This window comes from Lithobates pipiens, unplaced genomic scaffold (assembly GCF_037356315.1).
Source record: "Lithobates pipiens isolate NorthernLeopardFrog02 unplaced genomic scaffold, aLitPip1_a1.2 Scaffold_3, whole genome shotgun sequence".
NCBI classification, from domain to species: domain Eukaryota; kingdom Metazoa; phylum Chordata; class Amphibia; order Anura; family Ranidae; genus Lithobates; species Lithobates pipiens.
The window spans coordinates 95,357,280-95,378,487 of NW_027507790.1; the positions used below are offsets into that span (position 1 = coordinate 95,357,280).

General features: G+C 44.8%; 1 protein-coding gene across 3 annotated transcripts in view; it reads right to left on the bottom strand.

The window, feature by feature from the left end:
* Window positions 1-21,208, bottom strand: part of KSR2 (kinase suppressor of ras 2) — a 683,331-nt gene that overhangs the window by 106,543 nt on the left and 555,580 nt on the right. For all 3 annotated transcript variants that reach the window (XM_077462057.1, XM_077462058.1, XM_077462059.1), the window contains one exon: window positions 12,265-12,361. In XM_077462057.1, coding sequence (XP_077318183.1) covers window positions 12,265-12,361 — 97 coding nt within the window. The remainder of the gene's footprint in view (window positions 1-12,264; window positions 12,362-21,208) is intronic.

The window sequence follows — 21,208 nt, forward strand, 5'->3', positions numbered from 1 at the left end:
ACGTATAATATCCTTTCTTCCAAATATAGAAAGAATATTATACTTGACTGCTGCCCTTCTGCTGCAGTCTGCTAATCAGTCACAACCTACTTGTTCCACAAAGGTCCTTATAAGGACTGGCAAGGTCTAGGGTGCTACAGTACATAGGGTTGAGTGAGGTACAGTCTGCTATTCTATAAGGACTGGTATAGGTCCACAATACATAGGGTTGAGGTGCACTACTGCTGACCACTGCCCTATACTGCAGCAGTCCTTTATCAGTATAGGGACTGACGTACAGTCTGCTAATCAGTCACACACAACCTACTTGTTCCACAAAGGTCCTTATAAGGACTGGTAAGGTATAGGGTACTACAGTACATAGGGTTGAGTGAGGTACAGTCTGCTATTCTGTAAGGACTGGTATAGGTCCACAATACATAGGGTTGAGGTGCACTACTGCTGACCGCTGCCCTATACTGCAGCAGTCCTTTATCAGTATAGGGACTGACGTACAGTCTGCTAATCAGTCACAACCTACTTGTTCCACAAAGGTCCTTATAAGGACTGGTAAGGTATAGGGTACTACAGTACATAGGGTTGAGTGAGGCACAGTCTGCTATTCCTTACAATACATAGGGTTGAGGTGCACTACTGCTGACCGCTGCCCTATACTGCAGCAGTCCTTCATCAGTATGGGGGCTGAGAGTTTTGTCACAGGGTCATTTAAAAAATGACAGGCAGAGGAAGAGGCAGGCCCTTCTGCAGGGGTGGTAGGGGTAGGGCAGGAGCAACAGGCTTGAGCCAAAGTGGGAAGTTGCAGAAGGTGCGTTCAATTACTTTAAAGGATGCACCAGACTTGGTTGAGTGGCTCACTCAGCCTTACTCTTCTGCACCCTCCTCATCCTCTCGATCTGCACCCTCTTCTTCACTCTCTGCTATGTGCACCCCCAAAGACACTACCACCAACAACACCACCACCACCACATACCTTCCGCTAGAGTCACAGGAATTATTTTCCGATCCATATCAAGACATTTCTGATGCGCAGCCACTCTTGGTATTGGATCAGGAAGAGGAGGTAGCAACAACCGCTACTCAGCAGTCTGACGACAGTACCCATATCAGCCCAAGGAGGAGGTTGGTCCCCGGTGTTGCTGCCTACTCCGAAATCTCTACTTATAGCGGTGGGGAAGGTGACGTTGATGATGACGTGTCTAGTGATGTCACGTGGGTGCCCACAAGAGAGGAAGAGGAGGGGAGTTCAGAGGGAGATATGGACCAGCAGATAGGGAGGAGAAGCAGGAATAACTTACATTGCACAGGAGGGACAAAGCAGACTGCAAATGTATCAGGAGCGAGTCATCAACCATGTACGGTCACATCTGACGCTCCCAGGACACCGGCACATGGCTCCGCAGTGTGGGCTTTTTTAAACGTGTCCGCTGCTGACAATAGCGTTGCCATCTGCAATCTTTGCAGTCGACGCATTAGTCACGGTAAGCCCAACACTCACCTAGGGACGACCGCCTTAAGAAGGCACATGAGCAGCCATCACAAAGCCACACTCCAGGCTCTCACCGTCCAGCCTCGTCTTCTACTTCTCCTTCTCCTCTCTCCTCACAATTGTCCTCCACTCCACCTTCCATCACGCCAAGCTCACGTTTTTCTGCAAAAAGGCAGGCTTCCGTGGGCCTAATGTTCGAGCGTAAAAAAATGATGACGCCGGATAACCCTCTTGCCCAGCGGTTGACGGCTGGCTTGTCAGAACTCATAGCCCACCAACTACTGCCATATCAACTGGTGGACTCGGAGGCCTTTCGTAAATTTGTGGCCATTGGAACACCACAATGGAAGGTCCCAGGAAGGAAGTATTTCTCACAGAAGGGCATCCCAGAGCTATATGGCCATGTTCAGCGGCAAGTGAATGTATCTCTGGCACACAGTGTCTCTGCCAAGATACATCTGACCACAGACACGTGGTCTAGCAAACACGGGCAGGGAAGGTATATAAATTTTAGTGCCCACTGGGTGAACCTTCTGACGGCCGTCAAGCATGTACCCTTGTAGATTTGGTTTTACCGCTACGGATTGCATGCAGGCCTGGCTCTTCTTCTCCTCCTCCTCCTCCTACTCCATCCTCCTCCCTCTCCTCCTCGGCTGACTCCTCATTTTCCGCTGCTAGTGTCTCTTCCGCTGCGCCGCCCAAGCTCCCCAGAACCTATTCGACATGTCAGGTGAGACGTTGCCATGCCGTGCTGCGTCTGTTGTGCCTGGAAGCCAAGAGCCACACTGGCCCGGCACTCCTTTCAGCTTTGCGTTCACAGGCAGATCAGTGGCTAACACCGCTCAATTTGACAGTTGGTAAAGTGGTGTGTGACAACGGTGCCAATCTGCTTAGCGCATTGAAACAGGGCAAAATCACGCACGTGCCATGCATGGGACATGTCTTAAACTTGGTCGTGCAGCGATTCGTTGTCAAATACCCTGGGGTCCAGGACATCTTGCAGCAGGCAAGGAAAATCTCGGCCCATTTCAGAAGATCTTACACGGCCATGGCTCGCCTTGCTGACATTCAGCGGCGACACAATCTACCGGTCAGACGTCTTATTTGCGATTGCCCGACGCGATGGAACTCAACCTTCTATATGCTTGATAGGCTGCCCCAGCAGAAACGTGCAGTTAACATCTACCTGTATGAACTCTGCGGCAGAACAGGTTCTGGGGAGCTGGGTTTTTTTTCACCGCGCCAGTGGCTGCTCATGCGCGACGCATGCAGACTTCTGCGGCCATTTGAGGAGATCACCAAACTGGTCAGTCGCAGCCATGGCGCCTTCAGTGACATGGTACCTTATGCCTTCTTTATGGAGCATGCATTGCGTCGTGTCATTGATCAAGCTGTGGAGGAGCAGGAGCGGGAAGATGAGGAAGTCGCAATGCTGGATGAATTCCCAGGGGTGCTACTCTATCTGAGACAAGTGAACAACAGGAGTCTGAAGAGGAGTCAGAGGAGGATGGTGGTGGGGCGGATGAGGAGGAGCAAGAAGAGCATGCTTTAAACCTTTCTGGGACCCCTGTTGTTGTGTGATGTGGATGGGGAGAGGAGAATGAAGAGGACGACATTATCCTGGATGATGAGCAGGAGCCAGGCCACCACACCACTTCCATTTTAGTGCAAATGGGGGCCTTCATGCTCCAGTGTTTTAATAGGGACCCCCGTATAAAAAGCATAAGGGTCAAGGACCAGTACTGGGTGGCAACGTACTTAGACCCCCGGTACAAACACAAAATGGCGGAAATGCTACCGCCGTCACAGAGGGCTGTCAGAATGCAGCACTTCCAGGCCTTGCTTCGAGAAATGCTGCATTCTGCTTTTGCGTGCACTGGCAGATGAGCAATTCCCACTCCCAGAGAAGGAGTTGCGGGTACCAATCCAACAGCGCCTGCAAGAAGAGGCCGGTTTGAAGATGTGTTGGTGACTTCGGATATGAGGTCGTTCTTTCAGCCGACCCATCGACAGGTGTCATCTGGATCCAGCATCAGGGAACGCCTAGACCGTCAGGTGTCCGACTACATCGAGTTAACGGCCGATGTGGACGCTCTGAGGAGTGATGAACCCCTGGACTACTGGGTGGGCAGGCTTGACCTCTGTCCAGAGCTTGCCCAATTTGCAATCGAACTGTTGGCTTGCCCCTCGTCCAGTGTCCTGTCCGAAAGGACGTTCAGCGCAGAAGGGGGGATCGTGACCGATAAGCGTACTCGCCTAGCTCACGACAGTGTTAACTACCTCACATTTCTAAAAATGAATGAGGCATGGATCTCGGAGGAATTCAACACATGTGACCAGTAGACCATGTATATGTCTATAAACAATTTTTTAAATCGAGCACACAGACCTTCTTTCTTCATTTGGCTCACTTCCTTGTCCAAAAAAAGCACACCGTACTATATGCCCGTACCCTCCTCTTTGAAGAGGTTGAGCTGTGTCATATTTCTACTGGGGCTGCTTATTATGAGGGGCTCCCACCATCCCTGTGCTGTGCTGACTTCCTCCCGGGGCTGCTTATTATGAGGGGCTCCCACCATCCCTGTGCTGACTTCCTCCTGGGGCTGCTTATTATGAGGGGCTCCCACCATCCCTGTGCTATGCTGACATCCTTCTGGGGCTGCTTATTATGAGGGGCTCCCACCATCCCTGTGCTGTGCTGACTTCCTCCTGGGGCTGTACCTCTGCTGTGCATATTATGAGGGGCTCCCACCATCCCTCTGCTGTGCATATTATGAGGGGCTCCCACCATCCCTGTGCTATGCTCATTATGAGGGGCTCCCACCATCCCTGTGCTATGCTCATTATGAGGGGCTCCCACCATCCCTGTGCTATGCTGACTTCCTCCTGGGGCTGCTTACGGTGCAGGTGTCAGTGCTGTATATCACGGTGCTGATGTCAGTACGCTCTATCACGGTGCTGCTGTCAGTGTTGTATATCACGGTGCTGGTGTTATTGCTTTATGTCACGCTGCTGATGTTAGTGCTCTCTATCATGGTGCTGGTGTCAGATGACTCTATCACGGTGCAGGTGTCATTGCTGTATGTCACGCTGCTGGTGATCATCTCCTGTACCCTCTTCTTTGCCTACCCTGGTCCCTGACCTTCCCTCTCCTCCATTGCCTTCATGCGCTCCACAGTCCTGAATTGTCACAACAATTTCCCATATAAAAAAAGAATGCTTGTAGTTGTCGATCCCAGATTCACCTCATACATGTGTTATGTCATTGGCCATGTGGTGGGGCTATGTTTGCACAGCTATTAATTATTTTGTGGCTGCAAATTTGACCTGTAGTTTTGCAAAGTTCGCCTCCCATTGAAGTCAATGGGGCCCGCCGCGAAAGTTTCCGGTTCACGAACTATCGGCCACGTTCGCGGACCGCGTTCGTGAAACGTCCCGTCGGAAGTTCGTCCATCACTACTGGGAGTGTCCACGACCGGAGGAGCCGACCACTTTTTGAGAAGGCTCAAGCCTTCAAAGGGGTAACGCACCGCCATGTATTTGGGGACCGAAAAGGTCCGTTGCGGTCAACCCCATTCCTTGTAAATGAACTTGTCAACATAAGTCAGGGAACACCTTATGTAACAGGCTGGCTTACGGGACCCAAAAGGGAGGAATCTGCTGGCTCCTGATTCTTCAGGGTACCACACACAGCTGTGATAAGTGCTCCAACAAGCGATTTGTTCCGCACGGACCCGGACGGGGACTCATCCTCACTGTCCGAACGGTCCTGGTCAGCGTTATCTGAAACGACAGAGCAGGGGTCACCAGCCTCAGCAAGGCCCGAGTCTGCATCAGAGCTCTCCCCAGAGGAGGGGGGGCAGGGGCCGCTTTTTAGCACCTTTGCGCCCAAGTACCGTCTCCATCTTCGCAACGAACGAATTGAGGACCGTGGACAAGGTGTCCAAGGGCACTGCGCAGTCTGCAGGCAACCCGGTTGCAATTGCCTGGATTTCGGGGGAAGAAACAACAGTTTCTGAAGCCATGTTGACCCTACCCTGTCTGCCACCCGAAGGAAACTTAGGACAGTGACAGTCCCACCCTCCTTACTGCTGCTGACTGAGGGGCTCTTTCCCGCAGGACTCACCACCCTGAGGGGTTATGCGCTATCCAGCAGGTAGTGCCTGTAGTCCCTGTTGGCCCCCAGGTGCAGAGAAATCAGCTCTGTGTCGGTGGAAGCAGCTGCTAATGCTAAGCTGCTCTGTAGTGTGCTCAGGCTCAAAGAAAATGGCCGCCCAGTGTCCAGCATAAGGACATAATATACAGGAAAAATGGACGCCAGAGCACAGGAGCACATGCTGCCGCTAGAGAACACTTAAAAATGTGTTCAGGCTTCCAGAAAATGGCCGCCGGTGTCCAGTATAAGGACAAATTACATGGAAAATGGCCGCTGAAGCCCAGGAGAGCATGCTTTCCCTTGCCCACACCTAAGATTGCTGCTGATGCAAAAGCCATGAGGGACAGAGAGAAACAATGGCGGTAAAACAACGCTGCACAGGACACAAGCGCAGCCTTACATGCAACTTCCAGGGACATGAAAAAACAGGACACAGTCAGCCAGCGCAACGCCCCCAGGTGAGAGCCCCCCCGGAGAGCCCCTGCAGCATCCCCCACAGGGAGGGGGAGGGAGAAAGGAACAGGGAGAGAAGAGAGGGAGGTGAGGGACCCCTGAATCGACCTCCCAGGGAATGCCCAGCTGCTCAGCCCCACTGAGGCAGGGAGAGCTGTACTTACCAGTCCTGAAGAGCTGGGAGACATTCCATTACAGACTCGCTCACTGATCAGTACAGGGTGGTTGCTGGCCAGGCACACTGTGATGCAGACATCAGTAGCCCGGTCATATGTGTGCCCCAGAGCATAAAAGCTCACGACCACCTCTGGAGCTGAGGTTTCATCATGGCCGACCCAGCACAGAGCTCTGGTCTGCACACGCTCGATGGCCGAACTGGGGATTCTACAAAGATAAGGGTACCCAGCCTGTCACCCAGCCGGCTGTTGATAGCAGATCACAGGATCTATCATCTTGCGCAAAAAGCCAAGCTTCTGCAGAAAAAAAGACGGACCGATGGGCCCGTCAGGGTTCCTAGGTCCTTCTCCTTCACTAGGCAAAATAAAACTGATGACTGCATGGCAGGCTGGAGTGTTGTTACCTAAGGGACCGCCCCCTGGGTGGAACTGGAAAGTTCTGTGTGTTACATAACATGTAATGCCTAGTATTCTCCTAAAGGTGGGCGTAACAACCCAATGGCTAAGAGAGGAGCTGTGTCGGTCGGTGAATATAAGAGAAATATCTTTTCCATAAGACTATAACCTACCAGACTCTGGAAAGGTGTTACATAAAATCCTCTTTAGGGTGTGCTCAAGATATTTCATCCTGTGCTCCCTCTGCGATGGCCGGATGAGCTCCGAGACATTCCCCATGTAATGGTGGACAAGGACCGTTGCCAACAAATAATGATCCTCCTTTCGATGCCGATAATTCTTGAGTTCTTTTGCAGGCTTTGAAGAATCAGGGAGCCCATACACCGCAAGTTTGCAGAGGCATGAGAAGCATAGTCCTTGGGGTCACTGAGGATTACACTATCTGTAACTGCCTCTTCCCAGCCATGTACTACTCCCAAGGTTTCTGGGGACTGAAAACCATCTCTTAAGGTTTGAGGTACTGCATGCCTTCCTCTGCTCCAATGCCTCCAAAACTGCCAGAATCTTCCTCCTCCCTCTCCTCTTGTGTGTTCTGTGGCAAGAATGGTGTCTGCATAAAGAAGGCCTTGAGAGGAAAGGAAGTCTTCCTCTTCCTCCTGCTACTCTGCATCACTTGCTCTGTCCATAATGCCACACAGAGTATGCTACAGCAGGAACACAAGAGGGATAGTGTCACTGATGTATGCATCGTCACGGCTCACCATCCTTGTCAGCTCCTCAAATGGTGACAGTACTGTGCACACATCCTTTATCAGCATCCCTGAGCCTGTTCTTGTGCCATACTCACACAGGTACTCGTTGATTGCCCTCTGCTGCATGTAAGCCACTCTGGTAGTTATGGTGGATTACTAGTCTCAGCTTGGGTGATAGAGGATGAGGAGAATGAGGATGGTTTAGTAAGCCAGGCCAACACCTCCTCTGCATGCTGTGGCTGGATAGCACGGGCAACATCTCTAAACAGAGAAAAACATACCATGCCTGAGGACAGACCACGTCCACCTTTGCCTGCGGACACAGACGCTGCTGGCCCCCTCATAGTGGCATGGGAACATTTGCCTCTCCTTGTTGGCCTCTTAGACATGATGGGGGGCTTAATAACCAAATGTAATAGATACTGGGAAATGTGTAATTGGATGCACTTTAATCAATGAAAACTGGTGTTTGGTGCACTTCAAATTCAGGACTGCCACTGACAGAAATGTAAAAACTTTAAAAATAAATAAATAAATAAGAGGGAACAACAAGTTCGCAGTCAGAAAAACTGTGGCTAACAATTTAGAAAAACAGGACAGGGCAAAAAACAAAAGCAGCAACCAACCAAAAAAAGGGGTATATAGCACTGTATACAGCATTAAATGGGCTCTAGAATGCAATGTGCAGCGTACAGTGCATTGTGGGTTGCTCAGCGGTTGAACATCTCACCAAGCACCCCATAAGTTTGGGTGTTCGCCAAACAGGCGAATGACAGACAAACTTTTGCTCGAAATGTTTGTCCAACTCTATCTTAGAATCAGCCATGACAACATTTCATAGAAATACGTGACAGGGGTATCTTAGGGTAAGGAATCTTTCTCTGCACCAGTGGTGTATTTTGGTTTTGTGCTGCCCTAGGCAAGACAAAATTGGGTGCCGCCATCTAAACTTGTCCCACCCCAGCCTCGGTATACAGTTCTTGTCTCAGTGTCTGAGAGGGAAGCTGCAGCCATTCACAGTGAACAGCTGCGTCTTCCTCATCAGACCCTGATACATGGTTTGTCCAAGTGCCATATATAGAATTACTGCCCATGATCTGATGTTTGCGATGATGCCTCACATGTGTGGGACGATCACTGTGGGACCATGTGGGACCAACACATGGAGGATGAGGGCACTTTCAATTTATTTATTATTATTAATTTACTTTACTTTTTTTATTTTTATACTGTTGCTTTAATATTGTTTATTGCTGTCACCAGGAATGTAAACATCCTGGTGACAGCAATAGGCATGTGACAGGTACTCTTTATGGATAGATCTGTGGTCTATAAAACCCTAAATCCCTCCTCTGCACTTAAAAGCATTCAAAACACTAAGATCAGTGTTTTTGAATGCTTTAGTAGTGTAAAAACTGGCACCAATGGTTTTCGAGTTTTCGAGTAAACCAGAAGTGTCATGTCATTGCTTCCGATTTACTGTTGCGAACAGCTGATAAAAGTAAGTGGGACACCCCATCCTGCTGCTTCAGTGACTCGAGAGAGCCACTGAGGCGGCGGGAGGGGGGAGTCCCTTCCTGCTGCTTGTAATAGCAATCAAATGGCTAGTAAGCTGTTCCAATTTATATTACAAGACAGCCAACTGCCGACCCTAAAAAATTATACCAGGGTGATGCCTGCAATCATGAAAGGACAGGCGACGCCCCAGGCCAATGCCTCGCGGAAGATACACCCCTGTCTATGGGACATCTTCAGACCCATTGCCTAAACAAAATAATTTAGCCAAAGAAGCTCCTCCTTCACACTTCAAGAGATGCTCAAATTGCTAACGCTCACATTTATTCTATGGACTGGTTGAAGGTTGTTGTAGATGCAAAGTGATATTAAGCCCTAATTCTTGTGCTTTTTTTACTGCTGACATTTACCTTCTGTGCTACTTCTCAATCTGTTAAAGTTTTCCTTTCTTAATAATGTGGTACCCATAGCCTTGCCCCTGCTTTCTGAGGTAAGGGTGCCTCCTTCACTTGAAAGGTCCTTTGAAGAGTCCTACAACCGAGCCAAGGGGAGTGAAGACGGTCCTCTGCTCGAGCCCAACTGAATGGAGACCGTGCCCACTTCCCCCAGCCCGAGCACAGCCGAGCCGAGGAGAGCTCAGACCGCCCCCTGCCTGAGCACAGACGAGCCCGTCCGAGCCGAGGGAAGCCGAGCCCGCCTGATCCAAGGGAAATCAAAAGAACACAGCTGAGCCTGCCCGAGCTGAGGTAAACCGAAAGAGCACAGCCTAGCCTGCCCAACCTGAGGGGAGCTGAGACCACCCCCCTTCTCAGGACAGCCCCCCACCCGAGCCCGCCTGAGCCAAGGGAAGCCGAGGCCGCCCACCTGCCCAAGCACAGCCGAGCCTGCCCGAGCCAAGGGGAACCCGAGCCCATCTCCTGCCCAATAGACCACCTTTGCCAGTAACTTTTTACTGCGTTATGGGGCACCAGTTCCTCCCCTGGCTGAGTACACTCCATAACTGGTGTCAGTCACTGCCCAGTCCGTCCCATAAGCTGACGGCTGCCAGGGACTGTATTTGTGCAGGAGCCATGTCTCAGGAGGAGATGGAGGTGTTTTTTTTGGAGGGGTGGGTTTTTTGCCATTCCCCCTCCCTTCGCCACAAAGTGCCATCCTAGGTCTGGGCCTTGTCGGCCTAGGCCAAGACACAGCACTGCTCTGCACCTAAACTTCCTGCAAAATAAAATAATGTTCACCTTACAAAGTGTATGTTCACTTGGTTCACTTTCACTTGTCAAAAAAGGATGACACAGTTAATTTTAATCATCCAGTCATGTAAATGCAAAAATCCTTTGTTTTATTATCTTCTGCATGATTAAATATTCAAAGTAAACAAAGCATCACATTATTCACGAAGTTAAACGAGCCTTCACCTTACAAACTGAGCATACATCAATCCTACAATTTACAAGACACATCTACTCTCTTAACAGGTACACATTCATATTTTTCAATTGGCAGCATATAAACAGCCATGTGCAGCCATACTTTTAATCCTTTAAGAAAAAGTGGATCAGAGGTCTATGACCATGTTCAGATTTACTATGAAACTTTGTAGGTCCCAGTGGAAAAAGGAGTTGTGTTACATCTCCTCTTCCATTAGAATTTCCCAAGATCCAAGGTCTGGTTGTGGGCTCCTTAAGGAAATTATAATTATAGACACCTGGGAATATCCAGTGGCTCCAGGCCATAATTCAATACCATGTTGTTTTATTTCCTGTTAGCGCATGGTCCAAATATTGTAAATATATGAAACTTCTGGTAAAACCCTGGGAATGATGAGTATCCCAAATCTCTTAATGTGATGCTCTAGCAGAGTGCAAGAGCATCTTTAAATTAGATTTAAAACCCTCAGCATTCCCAGGATCTCAAAAGAATAATTGTAATGTCAGTAAATATATTTTCTAACTTTTTTCCTTTTTTTACTGCATTCATACAGTGATTTTAGATTAAGTAGGAAGGTCTAATGTAGTAATCCGGCAATGGGGTTGATTTACTAAAGCTGGAGAATGCAAATTCAGGCTTACTTCTGTAAACCAATCAGCTTACAGGATTTATTGCCAAAGTTTAATTGAACAAGCTGAGGTTAGATGATTGGCTACCCTGCACAGCTGCACCAGATTCTGAGTGGTCCAGCATTAGTAAATCTACCCCAATGAATCTTAGTGCAAATCCCCCTTTAAATTGCAAATAAGAAAATGGTAAACAACTGAAAATGCCATAAGCTTTGATTATGAAAAGGATAATCTAAGAAAGCAGTAAGCAACCAAATTAAGAGTTTGGTTTGATTATGGAAAGGTTTACCTAGTTCTGCTGCCATATATTAAGAATGATCTTCCGTTAAAGAAACTACGAAGGTGACGCAATTAATTACATGAATGACATAACGACACATTCAGGGCATAGTGATCTTTTCACCTCTATAGACTTAGTGAAGCGGATAATTAAGTAATGTAATTTTCCTCTCTTTTTGATGTGTCCTGCATAACATTTTGTTGGGAAATGATTTACATCTATCATTGTCAGTTGTTTAGTTTACAATAGTTTGCAGCACAATCCTGCTTACACAGCAAGAGCTCACAGATCGGAACATTTTTAGCAGCATGAAGCAATTACCTTCTTGCAATGCAGCCTAAATTATGAGCTATGCATCAAAAATTTTAACTTACTATGCCATTTATCTCTTACCCTCCCTCACTGTAAAACATGATAGAAGATACATATTAAATACAATGATTTGTAATATTTTGTTTCTGATTTGTAGGATTGTTATTTCCATCTCATATTATATCACAACCTATTTGCAATTGTTTGTCATGGAGGCATTAGTTGTGCTTTCTCTCAGTTAGGAATACAGTTTGCAGATGCATTATTTATGATGGATACGCAATCACATTTTTCCTGTATTTTTAAGAAGAATTTACTGCCTTCAGTGATATAGTACATCACCCAATGTCATGGAGTTGATTAATTAAAGTGTATTGAAAATCCAAAATCTATTTTTCACTTAGCCCACTGATGTTGTATGCACTTTAAAGAGGCCCTGCCCCCATACTATTAATATCAACAACCATCAGGCGAATATGGCAACGTTCTTGGCTACAAATGATAGGAGGGTTTAGTTCCCCCTTGGTTTACAGCTACTGTAATTTATCAGTTATCCAAATTAAATTTTTTGTTTCCAGTAATGTAGGTGTAACTGGAGAATGGGACTTCAGGACAACAGATACCAATATACATTGCAAGTGTAGAACAACAGATATGTAACTTGTTTCTGAAATTAACACTTACCTTCACAATTTCTTGTGCTATCTGTCTGGTCTTGTTGACATCTAAAACTATTTTTGCATCTCGGACCACTGAGTATAATGTTCTTCCCTTGCACAGGCTGAAACACAAACAGTTACATGGAAGTTATAAGCTGTGCCTAATGCAGGTGATAGGATCCTTATATTATGTAGTAGGGCTAATCTATAGTAAGAAACAGCTCACAATGTAGAAAAAGCAGATCCATGTCCAGCCCAACTGAGGAGCTAAAACATGGATTTTTCTTTAGTGTTTTGATCTTACTCACATGACATAATAATAATTCAATTAATGAAAGTTCATGTTTTAATGTACTGCAGTCTAGTAATTCAGTCTGCATGAAAAGTAATTAAAAGAGAAGCATAGGAGTCATTTTTTTTTTTTGTAGAATCATACTTACCTAGGTAGATGCAGCATCGATCTGATGCAGCATCTGTCACCCACCAGCTCTAAAACTGAGAACCGAGCAATCAAACACCACCGATCACTCGGTTCTCACAGCTCTCTGGAGCACTGCTCTGTGGAGGGGGCGACCAGCTCAGGCTTTCAGCAGGTTCGTTTAGAGACTGATCCGGGTGCTGGTCCAGGCATGTGGGTGGATCCCGACCATATGGTTGCGATATTCACAAGCCTGGACGGGCTCTGTGACGTCAGCAGACAGTGGACTTCAGCCCGCTGTCTGATGAAAATGAGTCACAGGATTGCAAAACGAACTCCTGTGCAGCTTTTATGTCTGCTGAAAATGAGTCACAGGAGTGCAAAATGAACTGCACACTGTGATTCCCAGGTGAAGTACAGCCAAACAAGCTGTACTTTGGCTGTACTTCTCCTTTAACTGGACTCTAAGCAGTGTCCAGACATCACATAAAGTGAAGGTAAAAATCATGTAGGGGCCAGACCAATTATTAGGCAATAAATTGCAATCAGCAATGTTTATTAGCTGTAAAAAAAATATTAAAATAAATAAATACAACCAAAAACTGTATGTTTAAGGATATACATTCACATTGTAAATACATGATTCGACTATTTGCAGCGTAATATAAATGTAATATTTAACAGCAAATTGATATTCATTTAATTTAAAGCAACATGTCAATTTAGAGTTTTAAACAATAACAACAATAGAAACTACATAGGCCATGGAACAGTGCTTGGTGAACATAGGGGTTGTAGTCTAATGCTCAATTAAAAAGGAAAATAAAATGTTTAAATAGTGCAACACAACTGTAAATTCTGCTTGAAGTGTAGGTAAACCCAATAGATAAAATATAATATAAGCCTTAACATATTCAAGTAAATTCATAAGTTATTTTCAATATTTTTAAATTAGCAGCTTTCATTAAAATAATACCTGACGATCCTGTCATTGAGGTCCCCCTTCGGGCAATTCCTGTTATAGGGTGACAATGACCTATCCCTGTCACACAAGCCTCACATGAAGACTACAAGTGGTTGCTTCAGCACGCAATAGCCATTGTTGTTCAATCTGCATAGCAACCCATACAACTATCACAGGAGTGCATATATTTAGATGATAAATGGTTGCAAAGGGGTTGCAGGAGAAAGCATCACTGAGAAAAAAGGCTAAAAAAGAATTTACTTTAAGTAAAAATGGCAACTGTTATAAAGCAAACTGAATACTTTACTTTAAGGCGTAAAGTGTTAGAAAACCTAAAACCTGAAAAGTCATCATAAGGTTTAAAATTACTATGTCTGACTATGGTTGCTATTCATTTATTTAATAAGTTCATTAAAGTGGTTGTATACTCGAATTTTTAACTTTTACCTACAGGAAAGCCTATAATAAGGCTTACCTGTAGGTAAAAAAATATCTCCTAAACCTGTACGGTTTAGGAGATATTCCCCTCGGTATGCGCCACTGACTGCAGCGGCGCATGCGCACAAGGGGATTCTCGCCTGAAAATCCGGCAGTGGGCGGCCGGAATGAAATCTCCCACGCGCATGTGCGGGAGTGACGATATTGCGGCTCCGGCCACTCACAGCGCCGGAGCCGCGATACCCGGAAGAAACGCAGAGGGAGCATGCCAGCTCCCTCGGCGTGGATCGGGCCAGATGTCGGGGGCCTCGTTCTAAGGTAAGTATTTCATAATGAGCTAGTATGCGGTGCATACTAGCTCATTATGCCTTTTGCTTTGCCGGTTTAAATTTTTAGAACGATTCTAATTCTGGTCAGTTGAAAAATGATCGACCAATTCAAATTCTGTGTGTCAAGACTGTCTGCTGCTTATCCGAACTGCACACTCTAACAGGGGTCTGGTATGGATTTTGGGGGGACCCCACGTGTTTTTTTTATTTTGCCATTGAGTTCCTGCTAAAAAAAATACCAGACCCAAAGGGCCTGGTATGAATTGGGGGGGGGGACCCCACGCTGTTTTTTCTCTGAATTTTCTATTGCCAGCATTGTTTTGTTTACATTTCAGCTTTTAGTGGGGAAGCCAGCTGACAGCTGATGACTCATGGGTTGTTAAGGACACAGCGGCCGGCTTCCAGGTCACTGCTTACCAACCAGCTATTCTTCACACAGAATTCAAATTGGTTGATCATTTTTCAACCAATCCAAATTTTAATTGTTATGAAAATTTAAAATTTTTTAGAAAACAAACAAAACGAATTTTAATTTTAACAAATTTCAACAAAATCCGTTACTATTTCATTTGGAGATTCAGGTATAATTTATATCAATTGATGTGCCATTTGCAATTTAGAGTGCAATTTATTTTTTTAGATTTACTGTTCATGGGTTTGCATTCACTTTAGGAACCAATGCATATAGAAGACTGTTGTGTGAGTTCAGTATGATGTTCAGTATTACTTTAATATGAAGCTAGGTCCTTGCTAAATGAAATAGCTTACCAGGGCTGTAAATAATTTTATTCCTGGGGGGGGAGTTCAGGTCTTTCAAACTCAAAGCCATTGTTTACAATTATATAGAGGAGGTATGGTAAAAACATGTGACAGCAGAGTGGGGCCATGAGGCTTCGCACTGCAGCGTAGCAAAAATGATCCCCATTCAATTGAATAGAATGTAATGCACAAGGTTGTGGTGCAATAGTGCAGGGTTTAAGGGACTGAAGTATGTGGTGAGGAAGCTGTCCCCCGTGGAGGTCCCCCTGTCAGAAAACAATAGCTCAGCAGGTAGATCACTGTACTAACATCACATAATTAGTACAGTGAACTAGCAACCTCCTGAGCTCCTCAGGTATACCATGAATACCTACAGCCGAGATCCCAGATATTAAAATTTTTGTCAGGTGCTCAGCCTATACATTTGAGTGATGGGTTGAAAAGAGCCAAGGCTGTCCACTGCTGTTAACATGTATCTGCACATCCAGTGGTCCTAATGTTTAAGCTTCAGGGGGCAGAGCAAAAAGCATTGGAGGATTTGCCTGGTGGGAGATCAAGCTGAGATTGTCTGTCCCATCACTACTACACTACCATAGGACTCCATGGATGTGCAGCACCAGGGTTTTTTTTCTCTTTCCTTCAGTCACTAGAGGAGCTGGGATGAGCTACATCCCTCTCCGTCACTCCTGTAGCTGATTGCAGTATCATCTACATTACTTCCCACATCAATTGAGCCCGAGCGGCACACTAACGAACTGTGGGTCACAGTGGTTACCTGCTGTTAGGGACAAGTTTCTGACCCTGGGTGCATAGAGATTTTGTCCAAGGGCAAAAATGTATCCCTACCTGCAGGTAACCACCGGATATGCGGATACATGTGAATACATGTTTACAGCAGCAGACAGCTTTGGCTCTTTTCAGCCTGTTACTCAGTTTTACAGGCTGAGCAGAGATTGGAACATCTGAGATCCCGGATGCAGGCATTTTCAGAATATCTGCCACACTATGGTCATGTAGGATGTATAAATTAAACCCAAGACTGGATTTTAGCTAACCTTACAGTGCGTACTGAGCAGGTGCAAGGGACAACATTTTGTGGTAGGCAGTAAATTCTGTGATTTGTTTAAACCTTAAAAAATCTGTGTCCTAAGAAATTTTATGAAATTTTTAAGACAGTGGTCATCAACCCTGTCCTCAGGGCCCACTAACAAACCAGGTTTGCAAGATAACTGAAATGCATCACAGGTGATATTATTTGCTGCTCATTGATTGCAGTATTCTAGTCTGCATTTCCCCTAGGTAATTCATAAAACCTGGCCTGTTAGTGGGTCATAGGGACAGGGTTGATGACCACTGTTTTAAGAGATAAAAAAAAATAAAAAAATTGTGCACTGCCTGCCCTTTGCACCTGGTCAATAAGGTCGGTTTGTATTCAGTCTTAAACTTTAGTAAACCCAGCTTTTGAACTTGTAGCTACAGGTAAGCCTATAATAACGCTTACCTGTAGGTACAGTGAATATCTCCTAAACATGTGGTGTTTAGGAAATATTCACATGGAAAGCAGCCGGTGACATCACCAGCGCATGTGCACTGAATAGATGGCATACCACTTGGTTGTACTTCTCCTGGGGAGAAGTGCAGTTCATTCTGCACTTTTGTGACCCATTTTTAGCCGACAACCGTCTATAGCCTGCTGTCAGCTGACATCGTTCAGCAGCTCCAGGTTGGGGAAAGATCCCAACTTTAAAGTCAGGATTCACCCAGATGCCTAGACCAGCAGCTGGCTCAGCCTCTCAGTAAACCTCTAAAATCCTCAGCCAGCAGCTCCTGCCCCCTTCACATCCTGGTGATCCAGTGAGTGTGGGGGATGGTAGAGCAAAGAGCCAGGGGCTGAAAGTTATCACTCTTTGCTCACTGAAGGCTGAGAACTGAGTGATCAGCAGTCTTTGATTGCTCTGTTCTCCATCTTAGAAGCAGCAGGGGACAGATGCAACATTGGATCAATGATGCATCCACCTAGGCAAGTATGATTAAAAAAAATCTCTTTTAAAGGGAAAAAAAATCCCCCTCTCCCTCCCTCCCCAAGCAAAAATTCCCACTGTAAAATATCTCCCTCCCTCAAATATCCTCACACAAATTAAACCCCCTGTCTCTAATCCAACCCCCCAAAAATATCTCCCTCAGTCAACACCCTCTCCCTGAGTAAAGATTCCTAATTATGAAGACAATCTCCCTTCATTCAATCAAACTCCCCTTCCAGAAGCAAATCCCTGCCATTAGCCACCCCCTGTAAACTTCTATACAAGAAACTCCTCCCTTCTCCAAAAGCAAACCCACTCCCTTTCCTTAACACCCCACCAAAAGAAACTCCCCCAGTTGATGCCTCTCCGCTTACCAGACCTCAGATTCAGTGGGGCACAGAAGCAGGAACTGAAACATAAGATAAACTGCATCCCCGGTCTTCCTTAGGCTGTGTCATCTGATAGCTCGGAGTAGTCTAGGAGTTCCCTTGGCAGTGCACTGTCAATTGCCGGCAATCCCAATATATGTGGGATATTTTAAACATCGGGACCTTGCAGGAATGTTATGCTTTTCAGGGGGGGGGGGTCCTCTTATTAAACTGAGAGGATTGGGCACAATAGAAGGGGTGCTGGCTGCTGCACTCCGAAACTCTGATTGCTTCTACTGTGCTGATGCTGAGGCTAAACAGCGCAACAGCAGGGACACTGTCCGGGCATTTTTCCCAAGATGCTCTGATTGGGGGGGGGGTTGAACACCCCCTCTCCCTTATTTACTCCCCTGTAGCTCACAGTATTGAATCTTATGTACCCATACAGCTTTGTACCCAACTAGTTTATTTAAGGCTGAACTCCATTTATTCATGCACTTTACATAGTTTGTTTTGGCCAGCTTGGCCAAACGAACTATGTCCCTCACTATTTCTTGGAGCAAGTGCATTACCCTTACATGATTGTTCAGAAGTTCAGTTTAAAGAAAGAAAAATGCTCAAGAAGTAAAGTGCAAAGTTCAGCACTCCCTACACACAAAAAAAGTTCTCTAAACTGATTTCAGTAAATCGATTTCTGATTGGTTGATGATTTATTGCACTTTATAGGTAGTGCTTTGGATGAATCTGGTTGATATGTATGGAATTAATTTACAGACATGTACAGACAACAAGTCAATAGCTATGTTCACAGCTTAGCCCAAGTAAAAATCTCCATTAGTGATACATTGGGCCTTGAAGTTCTAATTGGGCATTCATTAAATGTACCTCATCTGCACTAATTGCTGGGATAAACCAAAACTTTTTGATCAATACATAGAAAGGCCCTTTCCTTGAAAACTATGTAAATAAACATTTTGTCTTGATTAGTTGATAGTTTCATGCATCTGAGCAGAAATCCTTTATGGCGGAAGAATATGTGAGACTGAGGAGCTAATTATTCACCAAAGGAAACGTGAACCAATTTGTTATGTTGTCTGGTACATAATAGGTATTAAAGCATAATTAACCGAATCTCGCTTTAAAATGTTCATTTCAAAAGTTGTTTTCAATCTTGTAAAGTTATCTTTAACTTTTTAAAACATTTAATGCAGCTTGTATTAAAAGATTACCTGGTGGTCCTGCTATGAAGCTGCATGTTCGGCACTTTCTATTATAGGGTGACAACGGTCTTCCAGTTTTCTAGTACTGTTTGGCTGTCTCCCCAGGACATGGTTCTAATAATCCTTTTTGTAAATTCAATATGTACAGTGGGCTGTGTTTATAGACACATGTTTGGTGTTGGTAGAGGTCATACAAGTCTTTTATTTTGAGTTTTCTAACAAAAAAAGCTGGCAAAGTATAACTCTGCAGTCATTAAAGCTCAGTGGAAACACACACTACAGAGAAACCCCTGCTTCCAAATAGATAGCAAAGTTGTTTCCCTGCAGCATGGCATGACATGCTTTTTAACTCAAACTGTGAGACTGTAAGGCTTCATGTACTTGCATTTTTTTGCCAAAGCTCCTAAACTCAACTCCATAAAAGCCTATGTGTCCATGTACACATAGGCTTTTAGGATTGTTTAGGAGCTGTTGCGTTTAGGGGAGGTTCAAACTCCCTCAACCTCATTTTCCTGAATGCAGAAGAATCGCGTTTAGGATATGAATGTTTTGACCCCTGGCCGCAAATTGTGGGAAAATCGCTGTAAAATTGCAGCTCGATTTTGCTGTGTTTTGCATTTTACAGTGGGCAGTAGTCAAAATAGGCTATGTGTAGATGAAGCCTAGGACTTTAAACACCTTTTGAAGTAAAGCACCTGAAATATATTGAGCTGATGTAAACAATAAAGGCGAACTTCACTCCTGCCTTCTTTTTTTTAACCCTCCCCCCATCCTTACCTATTCTGTTAGGTTGTCCATTCACAAACTGACCTACCCACCCAATCCAACATGGCCCTGTGCCCTATCTTTGTCCTTAGTCATCAGAAGCTAGCTGTCTCTTCTGTGTTCCACCAGGACAGCCCCTGATGATGACCATCAGGTCTCCCACAGGCCATTGTGAGTTCATGCTCCTGTTGCCTTCAGGGATATAACATCAATATCCCAGAAGGCTACAGGAACAGAACACATCATTCTCACCTAGGTAAGAATGGTAGCAGGTCATGCAAGTTGAGAGAAAAAAAATATGAACAAATAGAAACATTTTTTTTTTTTTACTTTACAGAGGCATGTGAAGTGCACTGAGGTATTTCGGGGGTGTAAAAGTCTGTTTTAAGTATATTTACATCACTAAGTTGTCTATTTGCAAGTGCTTTTTCTAATAACATGAGCAGATTTTATAAAAATTTGTATAGTTAGTAAAGAAAATGTGTGTGACAACATAAATACACAACACAAATTGTTCACATCAGTTGTACTGTTTGCAGCCCTTGATTTGTGCTCACTAAAAACGTTTTAAATGTCTTTTTCACTTTATTTTTTAAATCTAATCAAGCTTTATCTTGACATACATTTGCAGCTGTGGCATTCTCACAGACCTCATAGAAGGTCTTACTAGGAAAGCAAAGTACAAACAGTTTTTTTTCTGAGTCATTCCTTTTTCATCTGCCATCATAAATTTCCCCAAGTTGATAGGCTACCTCAGATTCAAGGCTAGTATGGTCATTTTAAACAAACTAGTTATTTCACCTTGAAAGACCACTGTAATATATAATTACTACACAGTCTGCTGTGTGGACAAGAACCACCTCTAAGTAAAGTTTCACATTTTTATATTGTTACAATGTTTTTCATCCTTAGAGCCTATTGACAGATCCCACACTGTTTAAAAAGAACTTCAGTTTCAAACAGCATATTGTTTAAAATAAAGAATATATAAAATCTCTAAATACAACCAAGCAAAACTTTATTTATGATTTAATTTACTTAGAAAGGAAGAATGGCTAATTTGCAGCCCAAGGCCTGAAAAAGTCACATCTGTGCTCATTCCATCCATTACACCATGTTGACGTTTAGCACAGTTTCTTTACAGATGCACAGCCATAGACTGAGTATAGCCTCAAATACAAAATATACGTAATATACATATAACAGTACCATCATCCCAATATCCTTAGAATTCCCAATTCTTGACAATTTACAGACACACAGGAAGAGCTCCAACAGCATCAAATAAGCTGTAGCTTCCTAGCTTTTATCTACTTTGAAATAATATACTGAGGAGGGGTAACCACACACAGGAACAAAGAAAGTACAATTATTCATGTTTTCCACCACAGGCTTGAGGACACCTTTTTTTTTTATATTGTTGTTACACATACTTTTCATCTTTATAACAATAGACACCTTTTTGTCTGCAAAACATTTAGGTAAATATGCTTCTTTTTGCAGATACATGTAGACCAGTTGTTCCCAACCTTGGTCTATAAGTACCCTCAATGGGCTATGTTTTGGGAATTTCTGTTAGATAAAATAGTTGCAATAAAATACCAAGCCATTGACTCTGATTTAAAGCACCTGTGCAAGGTGAAGGAAATCCCTAAAACATGACCTGGTGAGGGTACTTGAGGACTGA